Source organism: Panthera onca, chromosome C1, assembly GCF_046562875.1.
Source record: "Panthera onca isolate mPanOnc1 chromosome C1, mPanOnc1 haplotype 2, whole genome shotgun sequence".
NCBI classification, from domain to species: domain Eukaryota; kingdom Metazoa; phylum Chordata; class Mammalia; order Carnivora; family Felidae; genus Panthera; species Panthera onca.
In genome coordinates this window covers 207,877,287-207,895,942 of record NC_138346.1, presented here as the reverse complement: position 1 = coordinate 207,895,942, position 18,656 = coordinate 207,877,287, and the positions used below count along the sequence as shown (strand labels likewise).

The window sequence follows — 18,656 nt, the reverse complement described above, 5'->3', positions numbered from 1 at the left end:
GATGCAGTGGCCTGAGGGAACAGTAGTGGAGGAGAAGGGGAGACGAGCACCGTGACTCAGCTGTCCGGTCGATATTCGTGGAGCACCTGCTGTGGGCCGGCTCTGGAAAGACGCTCAGGAAAGGGAAACGGGGACCGTCCCTGCCATTGCTGTTATGGAGAAGCAGCTCCCAAAATACGAAGGCTGTTTTCCCAAACTCCAGGTGATTCAAAGCGAGATCCCATCACCCGCCACCTTGAAGCATGAAGGACAGAGACTCAGGACCAGAGGGAGATAGTCCTGCCTTCCGTGCCGCACATGAAGCTTCCGGAAAGTTGCTCCTGCCAGGGCCGGTGTTGGGCCAATCCAGGAATCACTCCCAGGGGAGTCCTGACACAGTCACGAGGTCACCCCAGTCACTGATTCCTGAGCCCGTCGCTCAGCCTCTCCACGCTGCAGCTCGGAGGCGTCGGCAGGGAAGTTGGGGCTCCCTGGTGAGCTGTGACAGGCCGGCTCTGACCCCTGGACGGCGAAGTCAGGGCTCCTCCCGCCATCGAGGGTGATGGGCACGGGCACAGCTAAACTCAGCATGGCAGCGTCTTCCAGGTTCAGCGGTGCCGGGGCGGCTCCGAGCACATGGGGGGCCCAAGCACCGCAAGACGACGCCCAGAATTTGCTGGGGGCAAAGCCAGTTGCCACAAGAGGCTGGTACCACAGACTCGAACATATACCACGGACATTTGGGTGTAAAAAGGAGACACAACCTCCTTTTGAAGCCTGATGGTTGGAGGGAACATGTGAACTTGCAAAATGGTTGGCATTTATTGACTACCTACTGTATGCACTTCAGGCCCATTCTCTCCGATCCTCTGACGTCCCGGCGAAGTAGGTATTGTTTCTATTTTATCTGATTTATTTTTAATCTTTTAAAATATAATTTGTCGTCAACTTGGCTAATACACAGTGTGTCAAGGGTGCCCTTGGTTTATTGTTCCTGTTTTAGAGAAGGGGCCATGTAGGCTCCGAAACAGTAAATAGAATTGGCCCAGAGTACACGGCTCAGAAGTGGCAACGCGGAAATGGAAGCTGAGGTCTCCGATCCCAGTCTTCTTTCTTGGGGCAGGGTGGGGGGAGGGGGGAACCTCTGGAAACAAGAAGGAAACGCCTTTGTTTCACCCAAGGGAGGTTTATTCGTAAGCATTTTATGAAGCAGCCCCTATGCGCAGCCATGACTCAGAGAAGCTGGGTCCCAAGCTGGGTTCCAAGCTAGGGGGCGGGGGAGTCTGGGAGGTGAGGCGCAGACACGTGGGCAGGGAGTGAATGATGCCGGGCAGATGTCCCCCAACACCAGCCCCAGCCCAGCCTTCCAGCATGGCTGCCCCTGCAGGGGGAACAGAGAGGAAGGGAAGGAGCCGGAACCTGCCGACACCCGCTGTGACCACCAGATGGCGACTGTGGGCTGCTCCGACATCTCTGTCTTGGAGACCAATAGGGAGGTCACCCCGGATCCTTTTCCTAAAATGGGTGGCAGTGCCTGGCAAGCCAAACAGTTGCAGGGAAAGCGTATTTTTAGGCATCCACCAGCGGGTGGGTAAAAACGGCCAGGGTGCTTGAAAAAAAAAATTTAAAAAAAAAAAAAAAAAAAAAAACGGCCAGGGTGCAGAGAACCTGGAGGGGGAGGCCAAATCAGAGAGTAGGGCGGGGTGGCGTCCCTGCTCCCAGCAGGGGCTGAACGAGTCACCACCACCCCCAGCCCCAACCCCGGTCTCCATCTCCCAGGGCGGAGCCCTCTGGCCCCCTGGGCAGCCAGGGGGCAGTGCTAGTCCTTCCCGTGCTGTAGCCCTGAATCATGCTGCTGAAGTAGACGGGCGTGTTGCGATCCGGTTAGAAGAGGACCACGCAGCACTTGGGGCCGAAGTAGCCCAGGGGCCAAAGCGCCCAGAAGGTTGAGCACTGCGACCACGAGGTGCAGGATGGTGACCAGGACCCCCTCGTAGACAGACATGAAGGTACGGAGGGAGATGGAAGAGGTGAAGTAGAAGGTCATGCGGAAGGTGATGAACTTGGCCTCGTTGTGGGTGGTGGGCAGCTCCTTGCCCACGTAGGCGAAGCTGAAGCGCGCCACGGACAGGAGCGGGTCCAGGCTGGTGTTGAACAGCAGCACTTTGTGGTAGTTGCAGGCGAGAACCGCGATCTTGGGGTCATCGGGGCCGGGGCGGGCGGTGGGCTCGGCGGTCGTGGCCAGCACGTTGCCCGCCACGAAGACACAGGGCCCGTGGTAGCGGACCCAGTAGCCGTAGGCATGCAGGAGGTGCCTGGCCATCTTGAAGACGCGGACGATCTGGAAAGAGCGCACGGTGACACAGGAGATACAGACGGTGAAGCAGAGGGCGAAGAGGGTCTGGCGGCCGAGGCACGTGAAAAACGCAGGCTGCCCGACGTACATGGGGGACCGTCACCTATGCCAGCGGCAGTGGCATCGGCATCGGGAACCACCTGGGGCCCCCGGCCGAGCGAACCATGGGCACGTGGCGGTGCCTCCAGAAGATCACCAAGATGGCCAGGGTGCGGAGGGAGCCCAGGATGGACAGCACAGCCACAGCGACGGCGGGTGCCTCGCGCCATTCAAGGGAGGCCAGCCGCCGCTTGAAGCAGGAAGCGTCGTTCCTCCGGGACCACCCGCAACTCGGGCAGGGCCGGCAGCCAAACTCGTCTGCAAGAGCCCACAGCAGTTCCCGTCAGATATAGCCACCTTCCCAGCACCCACATCCTCTGCACCTGCACCCGGCCAGGCTGTAGGGGCAGGGAGGGGGCGAGCCAAGGGCGATGCCTGCGGTCGTAGCCACCTCTCACTGCGTCCCTCGTATCCACCGGCCCATCAGATCCTCACTGCAACCCCATTTCACAGATGTGGCATCTGAGGCTCCTCCAGGCAGTTACAAAACCAGACAGTTACAGAGGCAGGATGTGGTCCAAGGTCCCCTTGACTCAGAGCCTGGCGACCGTAATGCCTCCCTTCCAAGACCGTACCCTCTGGTGAGATGGACATTCGACTGTTCATTCAAGTTTCTTTTTGAGCGCCATCCACCGTGATAGGCATCTGAGATGGGAGAGCACAGACGTGGATAAAACCGAGCCCCCTGACTTCCGGCTACCGACCAATTGCAAACAAACTTTTGTTGAGCACCTACTCTGTGCCCTGGGCTCTGCTGGGCACGTCGTAAGTACTCGGATCGGTAGATGTACAGACCGCTTAGTTACTAATCTGTGAAGTCATGAAAAAAAAATAATTCGGCCCCGGGGCGCCTGGGTGGCGCAGTCGGTTAAGCGTCCGACTTCAGCCAGGTCACGATCTCGCGGTCTGTGAGTTCGAGCCCCGCGTCAGGCTCTGGGCTGATGGCTCGGAGCCTGGAGCCTGTTTCAGATTCTGTGTCTCCCTCTCTCTCTGCCCCTCCCCCGTTCATGCTCTGTCTCTCTCTGTCCCAAAAATAAATAAAAAAAAAAATAATAATAATTCGGCCCCAACGGTGAACTGTGCTAAACACTGGAGGGATGACATTGTCCCCCCCACTTCCTGGAGTTTCTGATCTATAGGGGGAGATGTCAATTCTTCTCATCAAGGATGTCACTCAATAAACATTCACCGAGCAAACATTATATGCTCCGAACTACACGAGGCACTTGGGAGGCCACAGAGAGAAATCAGATCCTAGCCCTGTCTGCCAGGAACATTTCTTCTACGGACAGAGACATTCATTCATTTGTGCATTTGTTTGTTCGTTCATTCATTCATTCATTCATTCATCCAGTGGACATTCTCTGGCCTGACCCCCCTGGGCCCTCAGCTACATGTGTGTGCAGAGGGGATCAGTTACAGCCCCGCCTGCTTGAGGGCTGTTCCTTCTCCCACCCCCACGCCCTCACAGCATTGAAGATTTTTCTTACATCAGCGGTTAGGGAGATACAAGCGGAATCAGACATGGTCCGTGGCCTTTGGACACCTGTGTCCCCTGGATGAGACTCCAGAGACCCTGCCAAAGATGAAGGGCCCTGAGAGCCCCAGGGCGGGGCAGGGGTGTGGGTCTGCGAGTCCCACATGCAGTTTGGTTGAGGAAGGTGCCTGGAAGGCAGTCGAGACACTCGAAGCAGCAGGGATGCATACCGGCAGGCTTCTTCCTCAGGCTGGCCGTCCTTGGAACGCATGGACACAGGGATCTGGAGGGAGGAAGGCAAGAGATCCTGAGCCCGACCAGCAGGATGCTCAGGAAAGGGAGCCTGGCCCCTGTCCGGGATGGGGAAGGAGCAGGGATTGCCACTAGAACGGGACCTTTGTAGGGACCCCCCCCCCCCTCGTTTGGCCTTCCTGAGACCTGGTCCACCTTCTTCAGGTAACAGCGCGCGACTGTCGAGACGGAGACTTTCTGAGATTGCCGGGCAGATAAGATGTGGCTCTGGGGCTGCCAGCAGCCACCGTGTCTCCATAGAGGGAGGACATTCCAAGGAAGGACCTGAGATCTGGAGGGAATGAGACCCTGGATCTATCGGTGCCTGGAGTCTCAAGGTCCACTCCTGGAGTTTTCGGTGATGGGAGGGAACAACTTCACTTTGTAGAGTGGGGCAAAACCCACCCTAAAATTCAGATGGCATCTCAAGGGACCCTGAGTTCCCAACGCAGTCTTGAAAAAGAACAAACTGGGGATGCACATTTCCTGACTTCAACACTGAACTGCGAAGCTACAGTAACCCAAGCGCTGTGGTGCTGGCATAAAAACACACATACAGGGCGCCTGGGGGGCTCAGTCGGTGGAGCGTCCGACTTTGGCTCAGGTCACGATCTCGCTGTTTGTGGGTTCGAGCCCCGCGTCGGGCTCGGTGCTGACAGCTCAGAGCCTGGAGCCTGTTTCGGATTCTGTGTCTCCCTCTCTCTCTGTCCCTCCCCTGCTCACACCCTGTCTCTCTCTCTCAAGAATAAAGAAAGATTTAAAAAAAGAGTTTTGTATTTGTTTTTTTTAAAGACACACATACAGACCAATAAAATAGAACAGAGAGTCCAGACACAAACCCTCACACATACGGTCAAATGATTTTTGACGGGTGTTCCAAGACCATTCAGTGGGGGAAAGATCGTTTTTCCAATGAATGGTGCTGGGAACGCTGGATATCCACGTACAAAAGAATAAAGTTGGACCTAATGCCACGTGCGGGTACCTCAAAATGGATCCATGACTCACAGGGAGACCTAAAATCATAAAAACCGCTACAAGAAAACACCGGGCACAAGTTTCAGGACACTGGATCTGGCAATGACCTTCCTGGATAGGACTTCGTGAAAATGGAAAACGTTTGTCCACCAAACGACAGAGAGTAATGTATGGAGAGCGTAAAAAGGCATCCCACAGAATGGGAGACAATATCTGCATGTTGTTCATCTACCAAGGGATTAATATCCAGCATATACAAAGAACTCCTGAAACATGATAACTCAGAAATGGACAAAGGACCTGAATAGAGATTTCTCCAAAGAAGATACACACATGGCGAATCAGTACTTGAAAAGCTGCTCAATCAGTAATCATGAGGGAAAGGCAAATCAAAGCTACAGTGAGAGACCAGCCTACGCCCATTGGGATGGTTGCTATCAAAAAAACGGGTCATAACCCGGGCTGGCAAGGATGCAGAGGAACCGGAACCTCCTCATTCACCGCCGGGAGTGTAGATGGGGATGGCGGTGGTGGAAAACGGTATGGCAGTTCCTCAAAAAATTAAAAACAATTAACACACAATCCGGCTTCCACTTCTAGGTGTCTACTCAAAAGAACTGAAAGCAGAGATTCAAAGACACATTTGTACACCCATGTTTAATGCAGCGTTATTCACGATAGCTTAAATGAAGAAGCGACCCAAGTGTCCATTGATGGATGAACAGATAAGCGAGATGTGATATATACCTGTAATGAATTATTCAGTCTAAAGAGGGAAGAAAATTCTGACACACGCCACAAAACGGATGAACCGTAAGAACATGATGTTGAGTGAAATTAGCCAGTCACGGAAGACAAATGCTGTGTGGTTCCGTTTATATGAGGTTCTGAGTCCAATTCATAGGACCACAAAATAGAAGGGTGGCTTCAGGGGCGGGAAGGAGGGGAGAGTGGGGAGTTAGTGTTTGAGAAGTATAAAGTTTCAGGGAGCCTGGGTGGCTCAGTCTGTTAAGCATCCGACCTCGGCTCAAGGTCATGATCTCACGGCTTGTGGGTTTGAGCCCCGCATCGGGCTCTGTGCTGACAGCTCGGAGCCTGGAGCCTGCTTCCGATTCTGTGTCTTCTTCTCTCTCTGCCCCTCCCCGGCTCATGCTCTGCCTCTGTCTCTCTCTCTCTCTCTCTCTCTCTCAAAAATAAACATTAAAAAATTATTTTACATTAATATATACCCAAACTTATAGAAGGCAGTGAACGCAGTACTTAGAGGGGATTGTGCAGCTCTAAATGCCTGATTAAAAGAGGAGAAAGCTCTCAAATCACTACCATTTGCTGTCTTATTGCAGTTAAGTTTACTCTTGTACTGTTCTCTGTCCACATGGCACTGGATCGCTCTGACATTCGGCAGAACATCATGCGGGTCCACTTTATTCATGGCATCGTACCGACGGGATCTGGTGAGTAGGAAGCAGGAAGCACCCTTCATGCCCACGCAAGACACAAATACTTAGGTACAAGGGTATATGATAAGGGCCCTGCCACACTGGTGATGCTTTCAGGGCTCCTGTGGTCTGGGAAAGGCCAGGACATCCTGTCTACGCGACAGAGCGACTTGTGACATCTTCTGCCTTCTGCCGTTAGAGACGTATGGCACTTGGCGAACCTCTCGAGATCGGGGGCGACCGCATAAATCGCTCTTGGAAAGACTGCTGCAACCCGCATTTATCAGGTGGCTCGGACGACATCCGGTTTCCAGGCAAACGATGACAAGCCCGGAGGAGGACTCTGAAGCAGGCTCTGGCTGTAGGACGTGCTGTCCTTGCCACTCGGGCCATGTGGCCAAGCAGATTTGCTGATGCCAGCGTCATCTGCAGGGGACAAGAGGGTCGAGCCCCAGTATGAGAGGTTGCAAAACGTAGCTGTAACATACCTTCCACCAGAGTACGACTCTCTATTTGAAAATCAGCTCCTGGTGTCCTGCCGGGCCTTCGTGGAGAACAAGCACTTGGCCTCAGGACAAGTGACTCTCAGAGGCACGGAGCTGCGTGGTCAGGCAGGAAGAGTGGCACATGTCCACGCAACGGAAATGGCACATTTGGGATCAGGCCAAAGCAGGCCCCGGGGGCGGCGGGGAGGGGGCACGGACATGTATGTTTCTTAGGTCAGTGATTCACAGGTAATCTATCCCCAGCTTGATATATTAACGTGAGCTCAAAACGGACCGTTGCCACACTAGGCTCCTCTCGGGGACGCCCCCGAAGGGCGGTAACGAGGGAACGTGTCCCCAGGGGGTAGAGTTGAGAGCACAGCACGTGTTTGTTCACTTGGTGTGGACGGAGAAAGGCCCCGGAGAGCGGATATTCCTGGATGGCTGGGCAGCGACGAATGGCTTGGCCGGCTGCTCGGTGGGCCTGGAAAGAACAAGACCAGAAGAGTGGAGAAGACATCGTCTGGGCGGAAGGGTGTGTGCGTGGATGTACGAGAGTGAGCGCAAAGCCTGATGATCTTTGTGTCTCGGGCCCATGCCCGTCGAGAACCCAGGGAGCGATGAAGAACCAGATGGACAGGACGAAGCTTCCAGTACGGGTCAGCCGCCCCGGGGCTTGCACGGAGTGCCCGCGGTGGCGAGGATGGGGGCTGTGGGCGGGAGCTCAGCGGCGTGGGCTTCCTCTCCGTGGCCGGCACCGCTGAACACCTAACCTTCCAGCCCGGAACCCACACTGAGCCCTTGATTTGGTACCATTCTACATGGATGCCGGCCCATCTATCAACCGCAGGTGCCTTCTTCCCTGGAGGGAGCACTGACTCATCCGTGTAAGAACGTGCCTCCCTGTCTGCCACGCAGCACCCCCATCCCAGGGTGTACAGAGTGAACGAGTTACTGTCATGGGTCCCCCCACAAAGTCACCCCAGACAAGAGACCCATTGTGCGGCAAAGGGGGTGTGATGTGGGCACATGACCACAGGATCCACTGATACCAACACATTCCACACCACCATCGAGAAGTATCCCGTCTGATAAAACGATGGTATGGTGTATTAAGCGTTCAGGTAAGGTACCAGCTGGGGGACAGACAACACCTTGAGGGTAGGGACACTGCCCTTCAGGGTGAGGTATAAGCATTGAATGAAAGGCGGGTATGTAGCACTGTGGCCCCAACAGCTAGAACACGTGGGTCCAGCCACCACGTGGGGTCCAGCCACCACGGGACGGAAGAAGGATCGGCCACGCTCACCATTGTTCTCGAGGGCTCGTTGTAGAACCGGTGTTTCTTGTCCCCACAGGCTGGACTCTCCTGGAATCCAGGGTCTGGCCTCCAAAGAGGGAATATGTCTACATATCCCCAGACAAAATGGGTGCTAGGTTACCTCCTGGCTTTTCAGGGGCCGCACGTCAGGGAACGAGAAGGCCAAGAAAGGAGGAGGTGGTTAACCTGGATTAGCAGGAGGGGCCAGGTCCCCACCACACAAGAGGGTAGGAAGGAGTCCAGAAGATTCAGCGCAGTGGCCGGGTCATTACTGGCACCTGCCACAACCACGGGCCGGCACGGACAAGGCGACTAAGGGCTCAGACACCCGGGGACAAATGTCGAGAACACCCCACCAGCCAAGTGGCCAAGGGCGAAGGACTCCGGAATGGATGGCGGAAGGGAGGGATGAGGAACAGCGGCTCCACCTGGCCCCCACTGCAGCTGCAGGGCCTGTGATGGTGTCCACTCGAGTCCCCGTGAAGACGCCGGGCTGGCTGCTGCCCCAAACATGCCAGCCCACCAGGCTGTGGGGAGGACGTGAGCACAGCGACCGGAGGCCATCCATCTCTGTGGCTTCTCTCACGTTTTCTCAGCCCACCTTCTAGTCCTGCCCCTGCCATAGCAACCAATCCACGCAGGGGTTACCTGTCAGCACCTCCCCTAAGCTGCACTCGGTCTCTTTCGCTCTCTGCCCGGGGGCTGTCGTGTGAGATGCTCGTGGGGAGCTGCTGGGCACCCACACATGTGTGACCTGGAAGCACAAGGGAGTTAATGCCCCGTGCGGCGACCTTGGGCCACAGCGGGGAGGGGGGTGGTACAGACCAGTGGATCCATTCCATCCACTTCCTTCCCTTGGGGACAATTCCAAAGTGGTCCCTCGGAAGGTTCCGGTAAGATCGAGCTCACAGTCGGTGTCCAGCTTAAGAACATTCCCTGCTACTGACTTTCTCTCTATCCCTAATGGACTCTCCCCCGTCACCCACTCCTGCTCCCATGGAGCATATCCTGGAATAAACTGCACATAAACCCTTGCCTCAGGCTCTGCTTCCCAGGAAAAACCCCAGGCAAAGACACTGTTATTTGTTGACTTGCGTCCCCTCGAAGTTCACTGAAGTCTGAAACCCCAGGACCTAAAAATGTGAACTTATTTGGAACTAGGATCATTTCAGAGGTAATCAGTTAAGACGAAGTCATCCTGGAGTAGGGCGGGCCCCCACTCCAATATGAACCATGTCTTTATAAAAGGGGAGATTTGGAGACAGACACCCCCACAGGGAGAGTGCCCGTGGAGGTGACCACAGAGGTCGGGTGAGAAAACCCCAAGCCAAGGAAAGCCAGCGATGGCCAGCTAACCACCAGAAGTTGGGAGAGAGGCCTGGAACATCCTCCCTCTGGAGAGGGTTCCAGAAGGAACCAACCCTACTGACGGCTTGGGTTGGAATTCCAACCCCCAGACTGTGGCCCTTTGTGACAGCAGCCCTAGCAAACCATTAAAGACACCAACCCAACTGACTCCATAAAAACCCCCACGAAGCATAGGAACTAGAGGCACCCGGGACCACAGAAACTGTGGATAAAGTGTGCAGTCCATCGGGAGGACTGGTGAAGGCAGGCGGAGCTTTTTTATTATTATTATTTTTAAGTAGGCTGCGCGCCCAGCACGGAGCCCAACACAGGGGTCTAAACTCACGACCCTGAGATCAAGACCTGCGCTGAGATCCAGAGTCGGATGCTTAACCGACTGAGCCACCCAGGTGCCCTGGCTCTGAACTTTTAGATCCCCCCACCTCCCCCCCTCCCCACGAGGCTGGGTCTCTACCCTTCCCCACATCGCGGCCATTCTGACAGCTTGTAACCTAAGAGGGTAAAACAAAGGAGCTTTCAGACTGACAGACGTCAGACACAGGTGAAGGCACAGCTACTGTCCCCAAAACGCGAGTACTAATCGATGGGATGTAGACTGAATGCTGCGTATAGAGACGTGCGAAAGCTGTGTGGCCTTTTATGGGTCACACGACCCCCTCTGTGCCTCCAGTTTTCCAACCCCAAAGACAGGAGGAACAGTACTCTCTATTTCCCAGGGTTGACATGAGAATTGAAGTCCTTAGCACACACGTGTCCCCCTAACGTTCACTTTGCGCAGCCCCCTGAGCCCCTGGGTCCTGAGGATCCAGAAAGCTCTAGACTTCCACAGTGCTTAGTCAATGGGAGGAGGGACACCCACAAATAGGGACGCCATCATTGCTCAATAATGGATCTCAGGTCCACAGGGCCCTTGCCACCCCTGCACGAGCCAGTGCCCAGACCCAGGTCCCAGCCCCCCACCAGCCCTCCGAGAGCTGACCGTGTTGCTGGCCGTGTGCCAGGAGACGTCACGGATGGCCCTCAGCCGTCGTAGCACCGGGCAGTAGGAGGCGATGCTCCGGAAAGGTTCTGGCTCAGGTCCCACCGCCACTGGATGATCTCCAGGCGCATGAGTAGGTCCCCTCGCTGGTCAAAAAAGATCCGGTGGCCCAGGAGGGTGAAGTTGACCTTCCAGATTTCCTGAAGCAGCTGGAGAGGCCACAGGGAAAGGAAGCGAAGCTGGCGTCAGAAGTCGGGCCCGATCTGGGGGAGAGTGACTACCCCACGAGACTGGGTGTCCACATCCCTACAAGGGGGCAATGAGACCGCAGATGTGGCCACCCGGGAGGCAGCGGCTGGGAGCCCCGGCTCTGTCGTCGGACACACCTGGGTTCAGGCACCAGCTCTGCCACTTGCTCTGAGCCTTGGGCCTGTCGCCCAACCTCCGTGAGCTCCAGTCTCCTCTTCTGCAAAGTAGGACAACAAAAACCCTGTCTCCCGGGCTCTGAAGCAACACGTGAGTTTCCCAATGTTGGGAGCTTAGCACAGGGCCTGCAAACTAGGAAGTGCTCTCTTCCGGCCGAGGTGTCGACATTGTTCCTGCTCCCCGGAAGTCACCTCGGCCATCCCGCGGGGACCCAACACCTGGGCTCCAGAGTCCACCGCTTCTCTCACTTGCAAGGGTCAGCTGCCCTCACCCCTGCCCCCTGGGTGCTTCCGGCTTCCCCACAGTTGCAGGCGACCCTCCGGTCTCTCCCCCGTGCCATCCCCCGTCACTCTGAGAATGCAGAAGCTGTACAAACTGGAACACGCTTTGGACTGGGCATCCTTTGGCCTGAATCCCAATCTGAGCTCCTTCCTCAATTTGCTGTGTGACTTTGGCCAAGTCACTGAACCTCTCTGGGCAGACCACCCCCCCACCCCCCGCCCTCGAAAGAGCTTCCAACTTAGATACCCCATCAATCTGACTCCTCGGCTTTCCCTCCATAAATGAGAGAGTCTATTGGGCTATGTCTTGGGGGTCCAGAGCTCACCTCGCCTCGGGGACCGACAGACAGACAGCCAAGTGCTTCGGGCCCTAGCCTTCTTCCTGCTCTGCCCAGGGAGTGAGGTCTCCAGAAGCCTCTTTGGAATTTGCACATGTTGCTGGGACCGAGGGCAGTGGTCTTGGGAGCTGAGAGGAGGAAACTCCTCCCCGGTGGCGGCCTCTGGATGGGGATCCGGATGCCGTGAAGGGCCCACAGGGAACCAGGTCCTGGTGTCGGATTCCAGGGCTCGAAGGCAGGGGGTCAGAAAGTATTGTCCCTGCAACCCTCCTGAGTGGAGGAGGTCTGGACTATTGTCCAGACACTGGTGTCAGAAATGAATGAGGAGAAAGAGAAGGACATTCGGCTTCTACTTGGCAGCAGGTAATGTGCACACATCACTGCTAATCCTCACAAAAGCTCAGCAGGGTGCGTATTATCCTTTCCAGCCAGCACAGGAGGAACCTGGGGCTCAGAGATATTAATTAACTTGCCCCAGGTTGCACCGCTAATGGGGCCAAGCTGGACTCAAACCCAGGTCTGCCTGAGGACAAAGCTCTGCCTCCCAACGGACGGACAGATGGGCCACAGCTGAGACGCTGGGGTGGACAGAGGCGGAGAGAAGGACGCAGTGAAGAGCCAGTGAGGGTGGTGAGCAGGTGGCCTGTGGTCCCGGCCGGCTGGTCACTGTTAGAGCCCCAAGGGCCCCAGTCCCAACCCCATTAAGTAAAAGGATGGGACCCCAAGACTCTGAGAACACCTTGCAACTCCAACGCTCTATGATTCCACGACCTGCTGAAGATCTTCCCTTGGACTCCCGAAGCCCCCTCTCATTTGCCAGCCTGGATTTTCCCCAGCCTCCCCCTAATCGCCCCCTCCCCATCATCACGGGCGGAGCGTCCTCCTGGCCTCTATCTCCAAGTCTCCCCTTCACCTGGGCCTCCCCCTCCTCCCTGCCCCCAAGGGGCGCCCTCCTCTCCATCCCCACTGCCCCTGTCCTGGAGCATCACCACCCCCTGGCCACTCCCTAGCTGGGTGACCGTCACTCCTCTGAACCTCCATCTCCCCTCTGTATGGGCAGCAACCATCGAGTAACAGTGGTTAGTCACAGGGCGTCTGGGGATAGATGATAATTCACACAGAGGGGTTAGCACAGTGCCGGGACATAGTAGGGGCTCATTCATTCATTCATTCATTCAAGAAATATCCACTGAGAGTCAACTCTGAGCCAGATCCGGTTCCAGCAGCACAGAACAGGACGGTAGGATTGAAAGGTCCCTGCTCTCCCCGGCCTACGTCTGGGAGGAGGAGGGTGGTGGGGAAGAGCCGATAAACAAGAAGGCAAGTAAATAAACACAACAAAGACACTTCAGGGTAAGAGTTATGACAAAAATCCACAGGCTGGCGTGGCGTGACCCAGCATTGCGGGGAGGGGGCCCTGCACAAGTGGGGCCTTTGGGGTAACGGAGAGGGACAGCCGGAGCTCAGCTCGTCCCCTCACCGGGCCGTGTGCCCGCGGTAGGGTGGCATCTACCCCCGGGCAGAGGGCATCGTGGTCTAACGCGTCTGCACAAAAGGGCATCATTTCCACTGGGTTCAAAGCCACGAACCACTGCTCACCACTAAAACCACCACAGACAGGTCACTTTGACTCCCTGTCTCAGCCTTCCTATCTGTGGATTATCGACCTCGTAGGATGGCCACGATTTAGGGTGATGTATTCCAGGCACTCATGGCCCACTGGATGCTCAAAAGACAGTAAAGCACCCATAATAATTATGTATATTATTAATGTAGCAGGGCACACAGTAAAATATAATATTCTGCTGGCTGAGGCTAGAATTCCTTTAAAGAATCATTGTAGTTTTAGAAAAAAATAAGCACTTAGGGTTGCAAGGTTAGGCTCTGAGATTATGGGGTAGAGAGGTTACAAATAAATAGATTAAGGGAAAGGGGGAGTTTTTGAAAGAGCTAACTCAATGGCTCTGTGGAGGAAGCAGAGAAGCATTTGGGGAGGGGGGATCGAGAAGAGGGGAGGAAGGCGAGAATAAAGACAAAATATAGACAGCGTTAGGGGAGTACCTAAGCCCCAAACTTTAAAGCAAACAAATGAACAAGGAAGCATTCAAGCACAGTGTGCGTCTCTGATGAAATTCCCCTCTGGTCCTCCAGATCCTCAGTAAAATCTTCTACCCACATAAACTTCGTGGTTAGGTGTGTGTGTGTGTGTGTGTGTGTGTGTGTGTGTGTGCGCGCGCACGCAGATCAGAAAAATACAGATTTAAATTCCAGGTCTGAATCCAGGTGACTCCTTGCCTCCTTACTCCTCTGAATCGTCCAGACCTGGGACGACAGAAGATGCATAAACCCAAGGCAGAGCCTGAGAGAGCTGAACACAGAAGTCCTCCCCCAAGGCCACCACCCTGGAGAAACGGCAGGGGGCCCGGGGTGCCCACTGCCTGCCAGGCCTCCTTCCAGGGAACTTCACCCAAATCTCCTGCCGGGACAGGCTATCTTGGACGGCCAGGACTACATTAATGTAAAAAAAAGGAGTTTTGTCACCATGAAGCACTTCTGGTTTTATGTGTCTGGGGACAGGGTACGTCCCCTGGCCTCTCCTGCCAGTTTGCCCAGGACCCGGCCAGAGAGGGGGACGCTAGAGCAGGGCAGTGGTCTCCGTGGCAACCACTCAGGGCTGTGGCGGCTGCGCTGTGTGGCCCCGACTCTCCGTGGGCGGGGCCTCACCTGCCAGGGATAAACGACCCGCTAGGAGCGGCTGGTCTGGGTGCAGCCCAGGAGCCTGTGCAGCGCGTGGGCCTGTCGTGCAGGACCGGGTCGATGGCCCAGGACTCGGAGGCGATCCGCACGACGCCCGTGAGGTTCTGGCGGAGCACCTCGCGGAAGAAGTTGTGCAGGACCAGCTCTGGCGACAACAGGACCACGACGCGCGCAGAGCTCTGCCGCTGCTCGTCCACGATGGCCTTCAGGCGCCGGCGCTCCCACTGCGTCACCGCCTGGTTCGGCTGGGGCATGGGCAGCGTCACCCGGAAGGCGATGCAGATGTCGCCGCCGGCCGGGCGATCGCTGAGCAGCTGGCTGTTGTCGCGGCCGTAGTCGCCGCTGCTCACCAGCGCGATGATCCAGTTCCGGCGGAAGTACAACATCAGCTGCACCATGGCCTCGGTCTGGTGATCGGCGCCCGGCGCTGTGCGCAGAAGGGCCGGGAAGCGCTGCTTGTCCCGTAGCTCGTCACTGATGGCGCTGTAGGTGATCTGCCCGAGAGCGGAGGGCCGCCAGCGTGAGCTAGGGCCTCACCAGGCCTCCATCACCCCCCCACCCCGGGGTCACCACAGCATCCCCCCACCCTTCCCCTTGGCTGTCTCTGCTGCTGTTCGTGGCAGCCGGTGGCCTCTGCGACCACTTGTCCGTCACCTTACTCCTCAGCTCAAAACTCCCCAACAGCTCCCAATGTCACTCGAGGACAGCCAGAGTCCTTCCGTGGCCCCCAAGGGGCTCCACCACTGACCCCGGCCCTCGCCTCTCTGGCTTCGTCTTCTCCTACTGTCCCGCCTGGTCCCGGGGCTGCTCACCGGTTCGGCCAACACACCAGGCTCCTGTCGGCCTCTGCATTCGCTGCCCCCTCTTCTGGAAGTGAAGCGGACGGGGTGGCCCCGACATCCTCCTGCAGGAGGCCACGGCGTGGATAAAGAACCAGAAACCGTGTCCCACAGGGAGGTGAAGAAAGGGGGTGCTGCTCCTGGAGAAGAAGACTCAGGGAGCTCTCGACGGGAGTGCAGGGGCCTAGGGTGGGGGGCGAGGTGGTCCCGTTCCTGGGCCCTAAGGGCTCAGCCCAGTGGACAGGGGCCAGGCAGGGGTTCTGAGTCCCCTCTGCCTCCTCCTCACCCGTAAAGTGGCCCAAACCACCCTCAGTGGGAGCGAGTAAATGGGAGGGATGCACCCTACACTCCAGCGTCCGTGGCTTTGTCCCTGACACGGCACTCTCGACCTTCACCCCCATAAAAGGCCGGGGTCCCTGACTCTCTACGGCTCTTCTTTCTAAGGCTCAGATCTGCCCAACCTGGGTGCCGATCCTGGCTCTGCCGCTTACTGGCCGCGTGACCTCGCCCAGGCACGTCCCTCCCTGAGCCCCGCTCCGCTCCCGATGCCTGCCTGGACTCAGGTCATGGCGCAGGTGTCTGAGCATCCGCTGCCTCGATCTGCCCTGGCCCCTGGGCGCCAAACGCTCCGGGGGCTGAGGGCGACTGCCTGGGCGCCTGGGGCCTGGAGGGAGGACACAGCAGAGTCCCGGGGCAGCGTTGTGATGTACCTCGGGCACCTGAGGGTCGTGAGGCACCTGCTCCACCATTGGAGTGGCTGCCAACATCCTGAGAGGGTCAAGACTGGCTGCTTGTGTTTGGAGCCACAGCGACAGGCGTGCCTCATCCTGCCGGCTCACGGCGCGGCTCCCGCCCAGAAGCTGCTGTGTTCCTGCCAGGGAGCAGGGCGGAGGGGGTGCTAGTACGGCCACCAGGAAAAATCCTGTCCCTGCCCCTTACTGAGCGGGCCTTCTTTCCCTAAGCCTCAGCTTCCTCATCTGTGAAATGGGGCTGAGATGATCCCGCCTCCCTCACAGGCCGGTCCTATCCAAGAAAACGACTGGGAGCAGCTGTGCCAGAAACAGGTGCTCAGTGAGGCCCGGCTTCTCCTCCTTCCTGGGCACAGGTATCCAGGGTGAAGGTGTGAGGGAGGGGTTGAAAATAAGAAGGTCTCAGGGGCGCCCGGGGGGCTCAGTCGGTTGGGCGTCCGACTTTGGCTCAGGTCACGAGCTCACTCACGGCTTGTGAGTTCGAGCCCTGCATCTGTCTCTCTGCACGGAGCCTGGCAGCTTCGGATCCTCTGTCCCCCTCTCTCTGCCCCTCCCCTGCTCATGCTCTCTCTCCCTCCCTCTCTCAAAAGAAAGTGTCTCTTTGGGGCACTGAAGCGGGGCTCACGCGCAAAAGCCTGGCAGGCAGGGACGGGGACCATCTCCCACCGGTTTACTAGTTACTGCACCCACCCGTGCCTCAGTCTCCCCACCTGTAAAGCGGGAGTAACAGAAGCGCCTTCGGGGTTGCAGTGAGGACCTGAGGACTCAGCACGGCGCCTGGCGCACCGGCTGCAGCCCGGCAACGTGGCTCCTGCTCTATTACCGCGCTGGTCCCCGACAGACCAACGCGGAGGGACTGTGGCGACGCGCCTGGCGGTGAATTAATGACAATGAAGGCACAACTCTGTGAAGAGGGTGGGTCTCCACCCTGCCTCTTCCTCGAGCTCCCCAGGAGCTCCGGGTCAGCCTGGAGGCCAGGAACCGGCACAGGTGGCCCCTCATTTCCCTAGAGCACATGCCTGACTGGCAGCCCGCGGGGACAGTGGTGGCGGGGACATCCGGCCTCGGGCAAATGGTTCACGCTCTGAGCCCGGACTTGTGGCTGGGCCCGCGACCACAGCAGGGAAATGAAGAGGCTCCTTGGGCCACCGGGGACACAGGCACTTGCTGTGGCGGTCGTGCGGAGGGTGGGCCCCGGGCCCTCGGGAGCCACCTGCCCCACAGTGGGGCATGAGAGCAGCAGAACAGAGAGGGCAGCGGCTTTGGACCCCGCCAATGCCCTAGTAAAATGGTGGCGAAGACACCAGGTGGGGGAGGGGGGCAGTGGAAGAGGACCAGCTGGAAATGGGGGACCCGACGGAGCAGGTGGCAAGGGGCATGGGCTGTGGGGGCCCACACCTGCATTCAAACCCCAGAGCTCCTACTAAGCAGCCCTTCCACAGAAGGCAGAGAACAGTGACCCAGTAAGGTCAGTGTCAGGCTGGGTGAGACTAGGGGGACAAAGCCAACTCTGCTCCCATCTCAGGGTGTGACCTTGAGCAAGTCGCTCCATTTGCTCAAGGTCATTAACAGGCCTATGCATCCCACAAGCAGCCACCACCTTGCCCTCCTGGGAGCTCCAGCCTGGGCCTCCGGGGCCCACGCTCTGTCCCTGAGCGAAGCCCCCGGGGTGAGCCAGGTGGGGGCCCCGCCAAGGGGCGGAGTCTCCATCCCCTGCTCGCAGCTCCAATACCCCGCACGCCAAGAGCGCCGATCAACGGGCCCCGGGACAGGGAGGGGTCACGTGGCCAGCAGCGGGTTCCTTGTACATCCTTTGGAGACAGACAGGCACACGGCTTCTCCCTGCCCCAAGTCCGCTGGCCCGTGTGGACTGAGACCCACAGATTCTGGGCTCATGCTAACTGGGCCACGGTTGCTCTCCTCCACATCACGTGGCCAGTCGAGGTCTTTCCAAGGCACGTCAGTGCCATGTATGGGCATCTGGGAGTCAGCACAGAGAATGGGTTTGGGAATCGGACGTACTTGGCTTTACATCCCAATGATATGCTGCACCCATGGCCACGTCCCTTCCCCGGTTTCCTCTCTGCAAAATGGGAGCATGGAGCCTGTACTTCAGGCTGTTGGGACACAAAGTCCTCCAGAGGCTCAGAACCAACCGCATATACAGAGAGACTTAGCGTAAGGACACTGCTCGCGCATTCCTGTTGGCTTGGTGAAACGCAAACTCTGCAGAGTACAAGACCCAGGGAAGAGTCACGGCTGAGTCCAAGGGCTGTCTACTGGCAGGAATTCTTTCTTGCTCGAGGGAGGTCAGTCTGTGTTCTAGTAAGGCTTCGACTGATTGGATGAGGCCCACCGCATCGTGGAGAACAATCAGCTTTACCTGGAGGCCACTGATTTACATGTCAGTCTTACCCGAAAACCGCAATCACAGAAACATCGAGAATACTGTTTAACTAAATACCACGGCCCAGTCAAGTTGACGCATAAACTT

The 18,656-nt window shown here is 57.2% G+C and overlaps 1 protein-coding gene across 1 annotated transcript; it reads right to left on the bottom strand.

Annotated features, from left to right (window-relative positions):
* Nucleotides 1–378: 378 nt before the first annotated feature.
* On the bottom strand, nt 379–16,821 carry TAS1R2 (taste 1 receptor member 2). Its single transcript, XM_081796307.1, is given in 13 exon segments — nt 379–655; nt 1,213–1,360; nt 1,740–1,911; nt 1,913–2,428; nt 2,430–2,692; nt 4,076–4,158; nt 4,160–4,194; nt 10,773–10,861; nt 10,864–11,011; nt 13,298–13,418; nt 14,542–15,068; nt 16,124–16,284; nt 16,788–16,821. Coding segments are annotated over 13 exon segments (2,574 nt in total).
* Nucleotides 16,822–18,656: the final 1,835 nt, after the last annotated feature.